This window comes from Pan troglodytes, chromosome 4 (assembly GCF_028858775.2).
Source record: "Pan troglodytes isolate AG18354 chromosome 4, NHGRI_mPanTro3-v2.0_pri, whole genome shotgun sequence".
In the NCBI taxonomy this organism is placed as follows: domain Eukaryota; kingdom Metazoa; phylum Chordata; class Mammalia; order Primates; family Hominidae; genus Pan; species Pan troglodytes.
The window spans coordinates 149,593,490-149,610,305 of NC_072402.2; the positions used below are offsets into that span (position 1 = coordinate 149,593,490).

Sequence of the window (16,816 nt, forward strand, 5' to 3'; positions counted from 1 at the left end):
TGTATATGTACCTAAATGTATGAACAATCAAGGAAAGGGGACTAGTATGGTGTCCACTAAATTTTATTACCTCAGGATAGGACAAAGGGAATTGGAGGGGAGGGCAAAGCAGGGGCATTCTTATTTCTCATTCTCTTTTCCTTTTTTATTGAACTAATTACAAAAGCTTGTTTTCATATATTACTAATGCACTTTAAAAAAATGTTCCAGGGTGCTGCTGTCCGTAAGCATACTGCAAGTGAACATTGTGACATTGTTCCCGAAATGGAAAGGTCTTTGAGGTGGAATGGGTAGAAATGGATTTTAGGGCCTAGAGAAGGTTTTCCAAGGGCTTCCTGGGGGAGGCAGAGGTTGAGAGAGAGGTCAAGAGAATGAGATTCTTGGTTCCCTCTCCAGTTCAACCAGAACCACCCATTTAAGAAATCTGTTTATTAAAGTGCTACATCAGATTTACCTTACAGCCAGGCGCGGTGGCTCATGCCTATAATCCCAGCACTTTGGGAGGCTGACGGGGTGGATAGCTTGAGGTCAGGAATTTGAGACCAGCCTGGCCAATATGGTGAAACCCCATCTCTACTAAAAATACAAAAATTAGCCGGGTGTGGTGGCACACACCTGTAATCCCAGCTACTCAGGAGGCTGAGGCAAAAGAATGGCTTGAACCTGGGAGGTGGAGGTTGCAGTGAGCCGAGATTGAGATCACGCCACTGCACTCCAACCTGGGTGACAGAGTGACACTTTGTCTCAAAAAAAAAAAAAAAAAAAGGTTTACCTTAAAAATTGAACTAAGGTGGGACTGCTATTAAAAACAATGCTTTGAAATTCACTAACCCAGAATAAGTATGGCCCCACTTTGCTCTGCTCGGAACACTCCTTGTAGGGGCTGGGTCTATTTCTTTTTCTTTTTAAAAATTGTTATTTTAGATTCAGGGGGTATATGTGCAGGTTTGTTACATGGGTATATTGCGTAATGCTGGAGCTTGGGCTTCTTTTGAACCCATCAACTAAATAGTGAACATAGTGCCCTATAGGTAGTTTATTTCTTCACCTTTCATCTCAAGATGGAAATCAAGTGCTGGATGCACTTTGAGGAGAGCACCCTGGTGGTGAAGGGACTGAAAACTAGAGAGAATGGTTGAGGAAGCCAGGCTGGGGAAGGGACAGGGAGAGCCGATCTCAATTATGTGAAGGGTTGTCAGTTGATTTGGTTGATTCTGTGTGGCACTAGGTCAGGACTAAAGCTGTGGGTAAATGGAGATTTCAGAGCTGCCCAAAGATGAAATGGGCAGTCCCTTTACCATCAGGGTGCTCTCCTCAGTGCGCTGAGTTCCACCTTGAGATGAAAGACCAATAAATAAATTACTTATTGGTTATTATGTTCACTATTTGGGTGATGGGTTCAATAGAAACCCAAATACCAACATTATGCAATATATCCATGTAACAAACCTCCACATGACCCCTTGAATCTAAAATTGGGAGGTAGTAGGTTCCCCATCACTGGAGGTGTGCAAGCAAAAAGTACTTGGACATGATGTTTATGGCAGGGATTCTGACAACAGATGGGGGTGTGCTTAGAGAACCTTTCCACAAATACTGACTAGCTCTTGTGATTTAAGCAGTGTGGTGGGCACTGGAAATATAGAGGTGATTGAGGGAAACAAGGTCCCCACTCCGGCTGAAAAAGCCAATAAGGCAACAAACAAACAAGTGAACTTTTAAATTTTAGATATTACTCTGAGGATAATAGAACATGGTGATGTGATAGAGAGTAACTGGAAGAGAGGGATAATTTTTAGGTAGGGAGGTGGAGAAGGACTCCCTGAAGCAATGTCTGAGCTGAGACCTGAAGGGTGAGAAGGAGCCAGGCATGCAAAGATCTTTCTGGGCAGAGGGAACAGAATGTGGTAAGAACCTTTGCAAGTTGTTGCAGGATGGGAAGTAGGATAATTCTGTGATCCGATTTGCAGTTTAAAATGATCCTTCTAGAAACTATGGGAAGTGATAGGGAGCATGAGGAGGGGAAGGAAGGAAACCAGTTAGGAGGCCATTTTGTCAAGCAGGAGAGAGATTATGCCAATTTTAACTAGGAGCTGAGAGGAACAAAGTGGGAAAAAAGTAGATGGATTTAAGTTTTATTTTTGTGATTTAAAATGTCTGCTTCATTTGATCAACTGATCCCAGGATAGGTTGACTTTGACTTGTGACTAAATGACTGCTCCCTAGCCAATGTGTTAATATTTATGTTTGGGTATAAAGGGCTTTTAAAAAAAAAGTTGGGGTCTTGCTTTGTTGCCCAGGTTGGAGTACAGTGGCACAATCATAGCTCACTGCATCCTTAAACTCCTGGGCTCAAGTGATCTCCTCTCTCCTCAGCCTCCTGAATAGCTGGGCCTACAGGTGCATGCCACCATGCCCAGCTGATATTTTAATTTTTTTGTAGAGATGGGGTTTCACTTTGTTGCCTAGGCTGGCCTTGAACTCTTAGCTTCAAGTGATCCTTTTACCTCAGCCTCCCAGAGTGCTAGAATTAGAGCCATGAACTACCACACCTGGCTATAAGGGGCTTTTGATCTCCTTGTGTGGTAGCTGTTTTCTTGTATCTTGAGGTCTTATTTGCAAATACCCAAAATGATGGATGACCAAGGTTGTTCTTGTGCCACAAGTTCTTATAGGACTGGACAAATCCTCCCATCCAAGTACTAACCAGGCCTGACCCTGCTTAGCTTCAGAGATTAGACGAGATTGGGTGTGTTCAGGGTGGTATGACCATAGAGAAGACTGCACAAATCCTACTGAGCTTCTTATTGACCAAACCGTGCTGCAGAAGACCAGGATGAGGTCATACCCTTACATGGCCCTGGTGCCCTTGGCTCTGCCACTTCCCACTTCCCTCTTTCTTTATGCTCAGCAAATGGAGTAGGCCAAGAACAGGGCCTCAGGAGTCAGGCAGCCTGAGGATGATAACTGGCTGTGCCATTTACTGGCTGGAAAAATTTGGGTGAATCAAGCTTCTCTAAGCCTCAGTTTCCTTATCTATAAAATGGGATTGTTGTACATGAAATAATTCCCATAATTCACTAACCAAAATTACCTGGCTTTCAGAAAAGTGCTCAGTAAATGACAAACACCAATACTAACACCTCACATTCTTTTCACAGTAGAGCTTTTTGAAAGGTTTATCTTCATGCTGTCTTTGTTTCAATTTATCCTTTGCTTTCTTCATGCCCCGAAATTACATTCCCTAATTCTACATACGTGCCCTCCCTTCCCCTATACCCCGTTGCTGAAACTACTGGATGACACTTTCTTTTCTACTTGACTTTGCTTTCCTCTTTTGGCACTATTGAACACACAACAGTTTTTTTGAAACCCTTTCATCCTTTGGTTCATCCCTTGAAACTGTTCTCTCCTGGAAGGTTTGAACATGGGGAGTACCATGACCAGATTGCTGCTTTAGTAAAATCACTCAATTTGGTGCTGATCAGTTTAGAAAAAAAGAAAAAAGAAAAATAACTCGAAAGCACACAACAGTGCCTGGCATGTACATATTCAGAGAATTATTATTAATAATTTACAGAGAATTATTATTAACTTCTGTGTTCCACAGCATCCTTGCATAGCTCTGTAATCTCACCCATCCTACTGTGGTATTATCTTGTTTTCCTTAAAATAGACTCCTTGAAAGCAGAGACCTCCTACTCACTGATGTCTGGTTCCTGTTTACTTCTGGTACCACAGGAGAATTATACTTCTCTTTGGGCAGTGCCATGTGACTTCCCTTGGATAGTGACATGCAAGCAGAAGTCACTCCTAGGTGGAACACATTTACTTGGCAGTTGTTATGGACTGAATGTGTCCCTCCAAAATTTATATGTTGAAGCCCTAACCCCCAGAGTGACTATATTTGAAGATGGAGTCTTTAAGGAGGTGATAAAGGTTAAATGAGGTCATGAGGGTGGGGCCCTAATTCAGTAGGATGTGTGTCCTAATAAGGAGAGAAAGAGGTGCCAGATCTCTCTCTTTGCACAGAGAAGAAGCCATTTGAGGAAACAGTGAAAAGAAGCTGTCTACAAGCCAGGAAAAGGGCCCTCACTAGAGACCAACTCTGGTGGCACCTGGAGCTTGAACTTCTAACCTCCAGAACTGTGACAAAATAATTTTCTGTTGTTGAAGGCATCCAATCTGTGGTACTTTGTTATGGTAGCACACACTAATACACCAGTGTTCAACCCTTCAGTGTATTGTTCTCTTGTGTGGCAAATGTGAAATTGTGTGTTGATACGGAAATGCAATGCTGAGCTACTACCTGGGGGAAAGCAGTCCTGGAGAGCCCTTAGATCTGCAGCAGACTTTAGATGAGTGATAAATGAATCATTGTTGTCTGAAGATGTTGAGATTTTGGGGATTTGTTAATGCAGGAAAGCCTAGCTTATAGGACTAAAACAGAACTCTATCTCTAGAGCCTAATGCCAAATTTAGCACATGTAAGACATTAATTAATAAATGGAGTGGAAAGAACAAATGAATGAAGAGAGACCAGTAAAAATAAAAGCAAGCAAATAACAAAAACAAAAACAAAAACAAAAACACAACAACAACAACAAAAAACTCCAAAACCCAGAAGGGCATTTCCTTATGTTTGGGTATTGGTGTCCCCACCAAAATCTCATCTTGAATCCCCATGTGTTATGGGAGGGACCTGGTGGGAAGTAATTGAATCACAGGGGCGGGTCTTTCCCATGCTGTTCTCGTGATAGTGAATAAGCTCACAAGATCTGATATTTTTAAAAAGAGGAGTTTCCCTGCACAAGTTCTTCTCTTGTCTGCTGCCATGTGAGACATGCCTTTCACTTTCTGCCATGATTGTGAGGCCTCCCCAGCCACATGCAACTGTAAGTCCAATAAAGATCTTTCTTTTGTAAATGCCCAGTCTCGGGCATATCTTTATCAGCAGCATGAAAATGGACTAATACAGTAAATTGGTACGAGTAAAGTGGGGCAATGCTGAAAAGATACTTGAAAATGTGGAAGTGACTTTGGGCACTGCTGAAAAGATACCCAAAAATGTGAAATTAGGTAACAGGCAGAGGTTGGGACAGTTTGGAGGGCTCAGAAGAAGACAGGAAAATGTGGGAAAGTTTGGAACTTCCTAGAGACTTGTTGAATGGCTTTGCCTAAAATGCTGATAGCAATATGGACAATAAAGTCTAGGCTGAGGTGGTCTCAGATGGAGATGAGGAACTTGTTGGGAACTGGAGCAAAGGGGATGCTTGTTATGTTTTAGCAAAGAGACTGGCAGCATTTTGCCCCTGCCCTAGAGATTTGTGGAACTTTGAACTGCAGAGAGATGATTTAGGGTTCTGGTGGAAGAAATTTCTAAGCAGCAAAGCATTCAAGAAGTTATGTGGTTGCTGTTAAAGGCACTCCGTTTTATAAGGGAAGCAGAGCATAAAAATTTGGAAAATTTGCAGCCTGACAATGTGATAGAGAAGAAAAACCCATTTTCTGAGGAGAAATTGAAGCCAGCTGAAGAAATTTGCATAAGTAATGAGGAGCCAAATGTTAATCCCCAAGACAATGGGGAAAATGTCTCCGGAGCTTGTCAGAGGTCTTCACAGCAGCCACTCCCATCACAGGCCCAAAGGCTTTGGAGAAAATCGTTTCGTGGGCCAGGCCCAGGGTCCCTGTGCTGTGTGCAGTCTAGAGACTTGGTGCCCTGTGTCCCAGCCACTCCAGCCATGACTAAAAGGTGCCAAAGTACAACTCGGGTTGTTTCTTCAGAAGGTGGAAGCCCCAAGCCTTGGCAGCTTCCACGTGGCATTGAGCCTGCGGGTGCACAGAAGTCAAGAATTGAAGTTTGGTAACCTCTGCCTAGATTTCAGAAGGTGTATGGAAACGCCTGGATGCCCAAGCAAAAGTCTGCTGCAGGGGTGGGGCCCTCATGGAGAACCTCTGCTAGGGCAGTGCAGAAGGGAAATGTGGGGTTGAAGCCCCCATACAGAGTCCCTACTTGGGCACCTCCTAGTGGAGCTGTGAGAAGACGGCCACCACACTCCAGACCCCAGAATGGTAGATCCACTGACAACTTGCACTGTGAGCCTGGAAAAGCCACAGACACTCAACGCTAGCCTATGAAAGCAGCCAGGAGGGAGGCTCTATCCTGCAAAGCCACAGGGGCATAGCTGCCCAAGACCATGGGAACCCACCCCTTGCATCAGCGTGACCTGCATATGAGACATGGAGTCAAAAGAGATCATTTTGGATCTTTAAGACTTGACTGTCCTACTGGATTTCAGACTCGCATGGGGCCTGTAGCCCCTTTGTTTTGGCCAATGTCTCCCATTTAGAATGGCTGTATTTATCCAATACCTCTACCCCCATTGTATGTAGGAAGTAACTAACTTGCTTTTTTTTTTTTTCAGATTTTATTTTATTTACTTACGTATTTTTTTTAAGACAGAGTCTCACTCTGTTGCCCAGGCTGGAGTGCAGTAGCACCATCTCGGCTCACTGCAACTTCCGCCTTCTGGGTTCAAGCAATTCTGCAGCCTCAGCCTCCAAGTAGCTGGGACTACAGGCTTGCACTAAGTCTGGATAATTTTTGTATTTTTAGTAGAGATGAGGTTTCACCATATTGGCTAGCCTGGTCTTGAACTCCTGACCTAAAGTGATCCACCCACCTCGGCCTCCCAAAGTGTTGGGATTACAGGCATGAACCACTGTGCCTGGCCAGCTAACTTGCTTTTGATTTTACAGGCTCATAGGTGGAAGGGACTTGCCTTGTCTTGGAAGAGACTTTGGACTGTGGACTTGTGAATTAGTGCTGAAATGAGTTAAGCCTTTAGGGGACTGTTGGGAAGGCATGATTGGTTTCAAAATGTGAGGACATGAGATTTGGGAGGGGCCAGGAGTGGAATGATATGATTTGGCTGTGTCCCCACTGAAATCTCATCTTGAATTTCCATGTGTTATGGGAGGGACCTGGTGGGAGGTAATTGAATCGTTGGGGGCAGGTCTTTCCCAAGCTGTTCTTGTGATAGTGAGTAAGTCTCACGAGATCTGATGTTTACTATAAGGGAGAGTTTTCCTGCACAAGCTCTCTCTTTGCCTGCTGCCATCCACGTAAGATGTGACTTGCTCTTCCTTGCCTTCCACCATGATTGTAAGACTTCCCTAGCCATGTAGAACTGTAAGTCCATTTAAACCTTTTCTTTTGTAAATTGCCCAGTCTTGGGTATGTCTTTATTAGCAGTGTGAAAATGGACTAATGCAAAGTCTTTGCTTTGGCTGACTAGTTAGTAGTAAATAATCTTTTATATTTCTATAGCATTTACCAAAGACTTGCATACCTATTACTCTGTGTGATCCTATACACCATTCTTAGGGCCAGGTACCTGGGGGAACTGTATCTCAGAAGTATTAATGGTGGCAGAGTGAGAACTCAAATCCTGGTCTCCTGACTCCTGGTTCAGATCTCTGTCCATTGCCCCTTAACGTCAAATAAGGCCAAACTTGTGGACTGTAGTTGCATAGGCTGTCATCAATCAGCAGGGGTCCTGGCCACAGTGCACCTGTCTTGTGCCAAGCTAGCCTGCCCCTTGGCAAGAGAGGCTGGAACACATGTTCTAATAATGGAAATACTGGGATTCATGCCCAAAGGATGTCAACACACACACTCTCTCTCTCTCTCTCACTTTGTCTCTCTCTCTCGTGTTTATATACAGTTCTACACAAATTCCAGCAATATACAAGTCCCTTAATGTGCACACATGTATAGTCATACCCCTATACTGGTACATTTAAATACTTTTTTACTTATTCACTTGTATTCATATGCACACACATTCACATTCACGTGCACATGCATGTACACACATGTAAACATGCCTACTCAAATGCGGATACATACTTAAATATCTCTTTATATATTCACACATATCCACATACAAATACCCAAAGAAAATAATACACTCCATGCACATTCGTTCTTAAGTACTTTCACATCTCCTACATGTATGCAAACTCACAGATACATGTGTATTCATATGTACAGATTTCCACATGTACAAATATAAACATAGAAATACACATACTTATATCCATACCTATAGATCATACACATTTCTCTTTGAAGTTACATGTCTACACATGTAATGTGTAGCATCACATATACACATGCCTATGTATGCCACTGCACAATTCCATGATCCCTCAGTATATACCTCCACATACATACTACACAGATCCATAGATGCTCCAGTGCACACACTTACACACATGTGTCCAGACAAGCTAGAGGTTTTCATCTGAGTTTTAGCTCTTTGTAGAATACCAGGGGGGCTGCTCTAGATCAGGATTCCCTTTCCTCTTTTCCTTTGTACGTTTCTTTCTTTCTGTTTTTCCTTTTTTTTTTTTTGAGACAGAGCCTCACCCTGTTGCCCAGGCTTGAGTGCAGTGGCATGATCACAGCTCACTGCAGCCTTGACCTCCTAAGGCTCAGGTGATCTTCCTGCCTCAGCCCCTGCTCCAGGAGTAGCTGGAACTACAAGCATGTGCCACCATGCCCTGCAATTTTTTTTTTTTTTTTTTAGTAGAGACAGGATTTCACCATTTGCCCAGGCTGGTCTCGAACTCCCGGGCTCAAGCAATCTGCCCACCTTGGCCTCCCGAAGTGCTGGGATTACAGGTATAAGCCACTGCATGTGGCCTCCCTTGTACATTTCTGTTTCAACTTCTACCTTCCTCTTGCTGCACAGACTCAAAGAGAGTCCCGGAAAAGGTCAGATAAAGGACAGGCAGTCTCAGCCCTCTCCTTGTCAGGACTGGATAGAGACCCCTGTTGCTTTGCTGGCTGCCTCTCTGCTCTCAGGTCTGTTAGCTCCGGTGAATAAAGCCAGGTCCTGGGAGGTAGGCAGTTAGGCCTGGGTACTCCAGCTGTTTATAGAGCTGCTATCACTCCTGCTTTTTCTGGAGAACAAACACAGCCTGGAAAGTTTCTGAAACCCGGACTATGTCCATATTACCTTGGACTCATGGTGCACAACTAGCTGTTTGTGTGGTTGGAGAGGCAGAACCCAGGCTGGAAGTCAGGGAGCCTGGGCTGACTATGCCACTAATTAGCTCTGTGTGTGTGTCCATGGGCAAGTGCAATCCTCTCTCTGGCCTCCAGTTTCTATGTCTGTTCAAGCTGAAGTTCCCTTTTGCTCTAATTCTCTGTGATGAAAGGAGACAAGGAAGGGCTGGGTAGTCCCAAACATTCAGGAATTAAATGTTTACATTTGGCTTAGGAGACCACGCACTGAGTTCAAGTTCTACCCTTGCTACTTATTAGCTGTGTGTCCTTAGGAAAATAATCTAATTTTCTGATCCTCAGCTTTCTCATCTGTAAACTGGAGATAAACTTTCCCACTTTATGGGGGTTGTTATCAAGCCTAAATTAGGTGATAGATACAGAAGTGCTCTGTTCACTGCCTGGTATGTAGTAGCATATAATAAGTTCTTCAAGAATAAGTTGCTTTTCTTGTTATTATACTAATAGCAGTTTCCCAAAGCCACTTTGAGTGACAAGAAAAGAGGCTTGAATGGGAGAGTTGTCCAAAAGTTTTGGTAGGTGGAATCCAGAGGGAAAAGAAGCTGAAGGGAGGGGAACCTTTGAGCACTGCAGAGAGCATCAGACCTGTGTTTCTACCACACCTATTTCTTGCTGTGTGACCTTGCTCAACTGACCTTACCATTGTAACCACCAGATTCTCTCTCCAGAAAATAGAGAGCCAGACTAGGCAATTTCTTAAGTTTTTTTTTTTTTTTTTAGATCTGAGAGTTTTTTCCCCTATATCATCTGTAAACACACAAATAATTAAGTTAAACACACAAATAATTAAGAAGCCAGTGAGGAAAAAATCATAGTACATAAGTCTTCATTTAACATCATTGACAGGTTATTGGGAACAGACTTTAAGTGAAATGACATATAGCAGTTTATCAAATAATGTTGTTTTGTTATAATGTTGATGAGAAATAAAATTGGTTATGTTGTAGTCATTTTGTTGAAAGTTGCAGGTTCTAAGAACCTATTGGTGATGTTAAGTGAGATCTAGTAAGATATATTATGAGATATATATAAGAAATACTATATTATGAAATATGCATGCTTGGAAATAGCACCTCCTGCCCTACTTTGGATTAATTTTAATAAATAGGGAGAAAACTATGTCATTTGTGGTCTACCCTCAAGGCAGTACATCATAACTGATCCTTCATTTCCTGTCAGAAGATTATTTCTTTCTACTCCAGGAGACCATCTCCTCTGGGGTCCTTTGTTATCTCCATTATCATTACTTACTATTTTCTCTTGAGGGGAGCTGGGCATGGCATGATATTGGGTTGGATTTCCACTTTTGATGCACTTAGACTGTTGCTTACGTGTACTTTGTAGGTCCTGGTCCTCCAATTTTTTTAGTCTGTGCTCTTTGGAGTTATAGCAGTGTGGCACAGAACAAACATTTATCTATAGGTTATGAGAACTGGATCTTAATCCTTGCACAGTCACCAAGTAGCTTTGTGATATGATCTGTACAAACCTCCGTTTCCTCAGCTGTAAACTGGGGAACATAGCATGCCTACTTTACAGAGTGGTTGTAAGACTACACACGTGGTGAAGGAATCACGTGAGAGCGTGAATGTGAAAATGTGCTGAAAATGATAAATGGCATGTAACAATAGCTGGCATCATTGCAACTGCCCTTTGTGTCAGGCACTGTGCTTTGCACTTTCCATGCTTTATCTCTTAATACTCACAGCAGGCCACAAGGTGGATGCTACTGGCATCCCTATTTTTAACAGATGAGAAAGCCAACTTAAATACCTTGGCCAAGATCACAGAGCTGAGCCTCAAATTTTGTCTGGGCTTTGAAGACTGTGTCTAATTACTCTGCTACACCGTTTCTGTAGAAAGCAAAATGCAGCAGAAGTGAAGTCTGGAAAGGTAGTCAGAAGATGTGGGGTGGGAAATGGGGGGTGAGGGTTGTGGAGGTGGGAGTGGAGAGGAGAGGAGGAATAAACCAAGGCTCAAAGAAGTCTAAGGATTGCTCAAGATTACACAGCAAATCATCAATGATAATGTTGGGGCTGCAGTGTCAAGAGTCTCCATCATCATCACCATGATAAAAAATGCTTGGTGAACATTTACAAAGCATGGACAATGATAAACATTTTTCTAGGTTGGGCGCAGTGGCTCACGTCTGTAATCCCAACACTTTGGGAGGCCGAGGTGGGTGGATCACATGAGGCCAGGAGTTCGAGACCAGCCTGGCTGACATGGCAAAACCCCATCTCTATCAAAAATACAAAAATTAGCTGGGCCTGGTGGTGCATGTCTGTAATCCCAGCTACTCGGGAGGCTGAGGCACAAGAATTGCTTGAACCCAGGAGGTGGAGTTTGCAGTGAGCCGAGATCGTGCCACTGCACTCCAGCCTGGGCAACAGGGCGAAACTCTGTCTCAAAACAAAACAAAACAAAACAAAAAAACCCATTTTTTCTCTACACACTTCACATAATAACTTAATGATATCAGTATGTTAATTACCATTGGGATTTTACAGATGAAGAAACTGAGGCTTAAAGATGTGAAGCAAATAAGCTCCTTGTAGACAGAGTGAGCTCAGTGTATGTGACTCCAGAGCTGGGCTTTTAATCACCACGGGAAGTAAGGCTATATCTTTCTTTTTTAGGAATCTGTATGAAGGAATTAAGTCTCTGTTTGGTCATTATCAGGAAACGAGTGCTGATATGTGCACCTGTCCTCAAATAACCAGTTCCTTTACAGAACCAGGTGGTCCACTCCCTGACTTGGCTTGATAACCATTTACCATTGAGGAAAAAGAGTGGAAGTGTCAATATTCACTGTACAGATTATGATTAATACAAATGTTAATATGCTTCTGATCTCAGAGGAGGGGAAGAAAAGCAGAGGGGCTCATTAAGAGTGCTTGTAAGACATCCATTCAAAGGTGAAAAAAACTTGGCTATTTATTTGACCTGGATATCCAGTGAAAAGCGCCCATGTTTGTTCCTAGCTAACAAGTGGGACCAACTCCATTTGGAGATAAGAGGCCTGTTACTTTAGGGAGTTTCACCAGTTGTCCTTTGAATGTGGGAACAGTCTTCGTGACCATATCAAGACAGGCCACCTCACCTACTGAACTCAGTGATTTTTGCCAGCCTGGGACTGAAAGGTTGGATGTAATCTCCATAAATACTTAGGACCAAATACTGGTTTTAATTGATAAGCAATATAATTGATTTGGTTTATTTATTTAAAAAACTGTTGAGTATCTGTTATTGAATCACTGTGCTAGCTGCTGGGGTTCCCACAGGAAATGAGACAAGATACCAGCCCCCAAGGAACTTACAGTATAGTGACAGGAGGGACACATAAGCAGGTTGGTACAGTGGTAATTGTAAGTGACAAGTGCTGTTGTGGAAACTGTAAAATGTGTCATGAGAATGGACAGAAGGGACCCATCCCAGCCTTGGGTGAAGGGCACACGTGAACTCACACACACGTATGCGCATGTTACAGTGGGGAGGCTTTCTATGGAAATAATTCTAAGCTGAGTCTTAAAGGAGAATAGGAATTGGCAAGGGAAAGGAGGCTGGAGTGGGTGCTCTGGGCAGTGGCCTAGCAGCCATCACCAGAAGCCTGTAAAGCAGAGAGCGAGAGACGACCTGGCTGGAGAGCTGTAAGCAATCGGTGCAGCTAGAGTATGCAGTGGGAGAGGGAGCAGATGAAGCAGGGTGAATCACAGGGAGCCTCCTCAACTTTGCAAAAGAATTTGGGTTTAATGCTGAGGGTGATGGGGAGCCATAGGAAGGGTTTAAATCGGAGCAGTGACGTGGTTAGATTTGTGTTTTGGAAAGGCTAGTGTGGGATAAAGTAGACTGGAAGGGGGCAAGTTGGAAGCCAACGAGAACCCTTTGCAGTCATGTAAGCCAGCCATGATGGAAGCCTGAACTAGATTAGGGGCAGGTGGATGTTCCGAAATGGATAGGTTAGAGTTAACTTTAGGCTGCCCTGATTATTTTTTTTCACAAGCTAGATCACTTCCTTAACATAAGTACAATTGATTTTTCTGTTGAAAAAACAAAAACAAAAAGTCTGAGAAAAGTTTTAAAATATCATTACACTTATTCATAATTACTAATGTAATATTCGCCCCTTGCAGAAATTTGAAAAATATATAAATACTGTAGGAAGAAAATAAAAATTATTCATAACTTTTTAATTCAGAGATAATCATTGTTACAATTTTGGTATTTTTTTTCCTAGGCATTTCTTCTAGTGTAATAGATTTATTCTAAACTTTTTTACTGTGAAAAGTTTTAAATGTATTCAACAGTAGAGGAAATATACAATTAACCCAATATACCCATTTCAGCTTGTATAACCAGCAGTCTTCTGCCATTCTGCAGTTGAATGTTAAACTTAAAAACAGGTCTTCACATTTTCTTTTCCTCTAAAAATTTGACTTGTTGTATAATTTTGTTTTTGTAATCCTGGGTGTTTGGCAGGTGCTTGCCCTGCTAGGTCTTTGGCCATTTTCAGATATTATGTATTCACTCAAAACATTTAATGTGACAGTAAAGACATCCGAGCCTCATGGTATACTACTGGAGACTTGAGAAAAACCCAGCTGATTCCCCACTTCCTTGGTGGAGACCAATGCAGAGGATAAATATTTCATGGAGAGATATCTCCAGCAGGAACTAACAGCTTGTGTTTTGACTTACTCACCATGGTTGTCTCAGCAATGGAACCAAAGCTGTTGATGAAAATGTTGCAGCTCACGTTCACTGGGGGACCTGCCAATCAAGAGAGATTCCTGCTTAGCCCCAAGGCCATGGAAGAACCCACAGGGTAGGACTCATTCCCAGAACACTGACTTCTGGAATGGATCGCCTTTGGTGGAGGAGATCCTTGCTTGCTCTCCACCCCACCCCCAAGCACCTGGGATTCCCAGCCACCATTTAACATCTCTATGCCAGATTTCCTGGTCCCCAAGTGAGCACCAGGTACAGAATACCAGAGGCTGAGCTGAGATGTACTTTCATTAACACAGGATGATTCATCAGCCGCCATATGGTTGAAATTCCTTCCCCAAGTCCCATTGGCTGCCTTTCAGCCACAAATTAGTGGCTGAAATATATTTATGTCTACAACATTTGGAGGCCATCTTGGGAATTACAAGGAACAGCAAGCTCCTTGCCTTCAACTTATGAGCCAAGAATGATTGTCTGAAAGGCATTGATGGGAATTACCAGCTGAGGAATCCAGAAGGAACCTCAGGGGAAGTCCACAGACTTTGTTAAATACTTTCTGAGCAAGTCTTTTGAATCCTACTGCAAAGCGTAGGAAAGAAATGGAGCATTATTCACTGCTTTGCTGTCTCATTGCTAGAGGAGATGTTGTCTCATTGAAGCCCAATCTCTTCACTTTATAGTATTAATTATAGCAGTTGCCATTTACTAAACATTACGGGGGTTACTGCTGTGCTGAGAGTATTATTAACATCATTTCATTTCATCATTTCAACAACTCCAGGAGAAGGTATGGTTATTACCTTCATTTTACAGGAGAGAAAACAGAGGCTCAGAGAAGCTATTTGTTCATGCCTACATAACTAGTAAATGGGTGAGTCAGAGTTTGAGTTCAGATTTGTCTAACTCCAAGGGTGCTCATCTTAATGGCTATTCCGTAGGAAACAGGTTTAGAGGAAGGAAGGGGCATGCTCACGATCACACAGACAGTGGCAGAGTCCAGAATTTTCAGCACTGGGTTTCCAAATAAGCTGACAAAAAGGGCTGACATAAAATAACCAAAGAGAAATGCAAGACCATGGGTAAGAGTGGTAAAAGCAGCAGGAGTCCAGGTGAGAGAAGTTCTGGAGAATAAGGCACGAAAGACCTCAGAAAGGTGGTGACCAGGAGATGACTTCGAAGGTGAATAGGACTTGGATAAATGGTCACAGCCCTTCACATAAAGATTGTAATTTGCAATTTGTGATTTGCTTTTCAGGTCCACTTTCTTGATTCCTGTGAGGTACTGAGGTAGACAGGGCAGAATTCTTGTTCCTACTTGACAAAGGTAGCACCAAGAGTTTTAGTAACTCACCTAGGCTCATTCAACTAACAAGTGGTAGAACCAGGACTTGAACCAAAGTTTTCTGATTGTGGAAAGAAGAAAGTAGATATGTCCTTATGCCGTCTGGCACCCATTGCATTCTGTCCCTCTTGAAAAAGTAGCCCAAGCATTTTGCTCAAACTAAGCTAGGATCAGAAGTCTTGGCATATAGGAGGGGACTCAGTCTTGGGATGAGAATCTAGGTTTTTCCTTCAAGGGATTATCAAGATTTCTGGGTTTTGGACATAACTCCAGCACTCACTGGTTGTTTGACCTTGGCCATGCCTTTTCTCTGTCCTGGGCCTCAATTTCCTCATCAATCTGGAGAGAGAGTAAGTAGCTCTTGATCTAGGCAGTCATTCTCAGCTTCAGTGGTTTGGAATTCCTTTATGGAAGCTATCCATTTACATTTCAGGGTTGTAAGATTTTAGGGCTGGAAGGTTTCTTAAAGGTCACCTCATCAATTTCTTCCCAAACTGAAGTGCAGACAGGGTTATCTGCAGAAGAATCATCTGGGAACCTGTTAAACTACAGATTCTTTGGCCCAACCCCACACTAAGTAAAATCAAATCTCTGGAGGTTAGCCCAAGAGTCTAGTGTTCAGAGAGCTACCTGGGTGAGTCTCATGCACAGCCAGGTTTGGGGACCACTGCTGTAGACCAGCTACCCATTCAAGGCTGAGTGCCTGAATACTTCCAGCAGTGGGAAACTCATTTTGTCTTAAGCAGCCCTTTCCATAGTTGGATAGCTCTGTCTGCTAAATTTTTTTGTCCTTGTGTTGAGTGGAAGTCTGCCTCCTTGTCACTTCCACCTAAATAAAGCTCAGGTGGAAAAAACTTGAATGGTCAGGATTTTTCTCCTTTATTTAGACTCAGACCAGGTTTTTTTTGTTGTTGCCTCATGCCATTAAGATACCCCAAGGAGTTACTGCCTATGCCTTGAAATGATGTGCACAGAGTTCCCACCCAGTCCCTGCAAGTGTCTGGCACTGTGACTCCCATATAAATTAGTTTCTGATTTATGTGTGCGAGAGGACACTGGCCAAAAGGATCCTATGGGAAGGTGCGGTTCATTGAAATAAATCTGAAATTAAATTATCTTTGAGAAAATTACAATTTAGCTGCCTTTGGCAGCAGGATAATGTATATATTTCATTAAATATTAAAGTTTAATTTTGCTTTTTTGTATGTATTTGCATTGGGCTGTGCCCCTGATCCTAGGAGCCATTATAATACACAAAGTCATAAAGAAGACACAGAATAACAGAGCTGGAATGGCCTAGTCCTGCTGGATCATTTTACAGATGCAGAAACAGAGGCTGAGATACAGTAAGTGACTCATTTGGGGTCATGCCTGTCAGGTAAGTAGAGGGAGGACTGGAATGCTGTTTTAGTGCCCTTTACTTCTACCTCACAGTTTCTTTGCCATTGTACTCTGCAGACTGTGCTTGCCATTCCTGGCTACCCGTGTTTTCACGAGGGTCAGGAGCAGGGAAAATTTCTAGCACCTAAGGCAGCTGCTGAGTGATGGATCCCTCCGTAGAGTTTTTAAACAATGCAGACCTCTTTCTATCATGTTGGAGTCATAGGGGCCCTGATCCTCAATGGCCTTTTCAGGAGCTCTATGGTTTGTAT

At 42.9% G+C, this 16,816-nt stretch overlaps 1 protein-coding gene across 2 annotated transcripts in view; it reads right to left on the reverse strand.

Moving 5' to 3' along the window:
- GLRA1 (glycine receptor alpha 1) overlaps window positions 1-16,816 on the reverse strand; it is a 102,153-nt gene that overhangs the window by 50,233 nt on the left and 35,104 nt on the right. For both annotated transcript variants that reach the window (XM_016954092.4, XM_001169235.7), the window contains exon 3: window positions 13,797-13,864. In XM_016954092.4, the coding sequence (XP_016809581.1) occupies window positions 13,797-13,864 (68 nt within the window). The remainder of the gene's footprint in view (window positions 1-13,796; window positions 13,865-16,816) is intronic.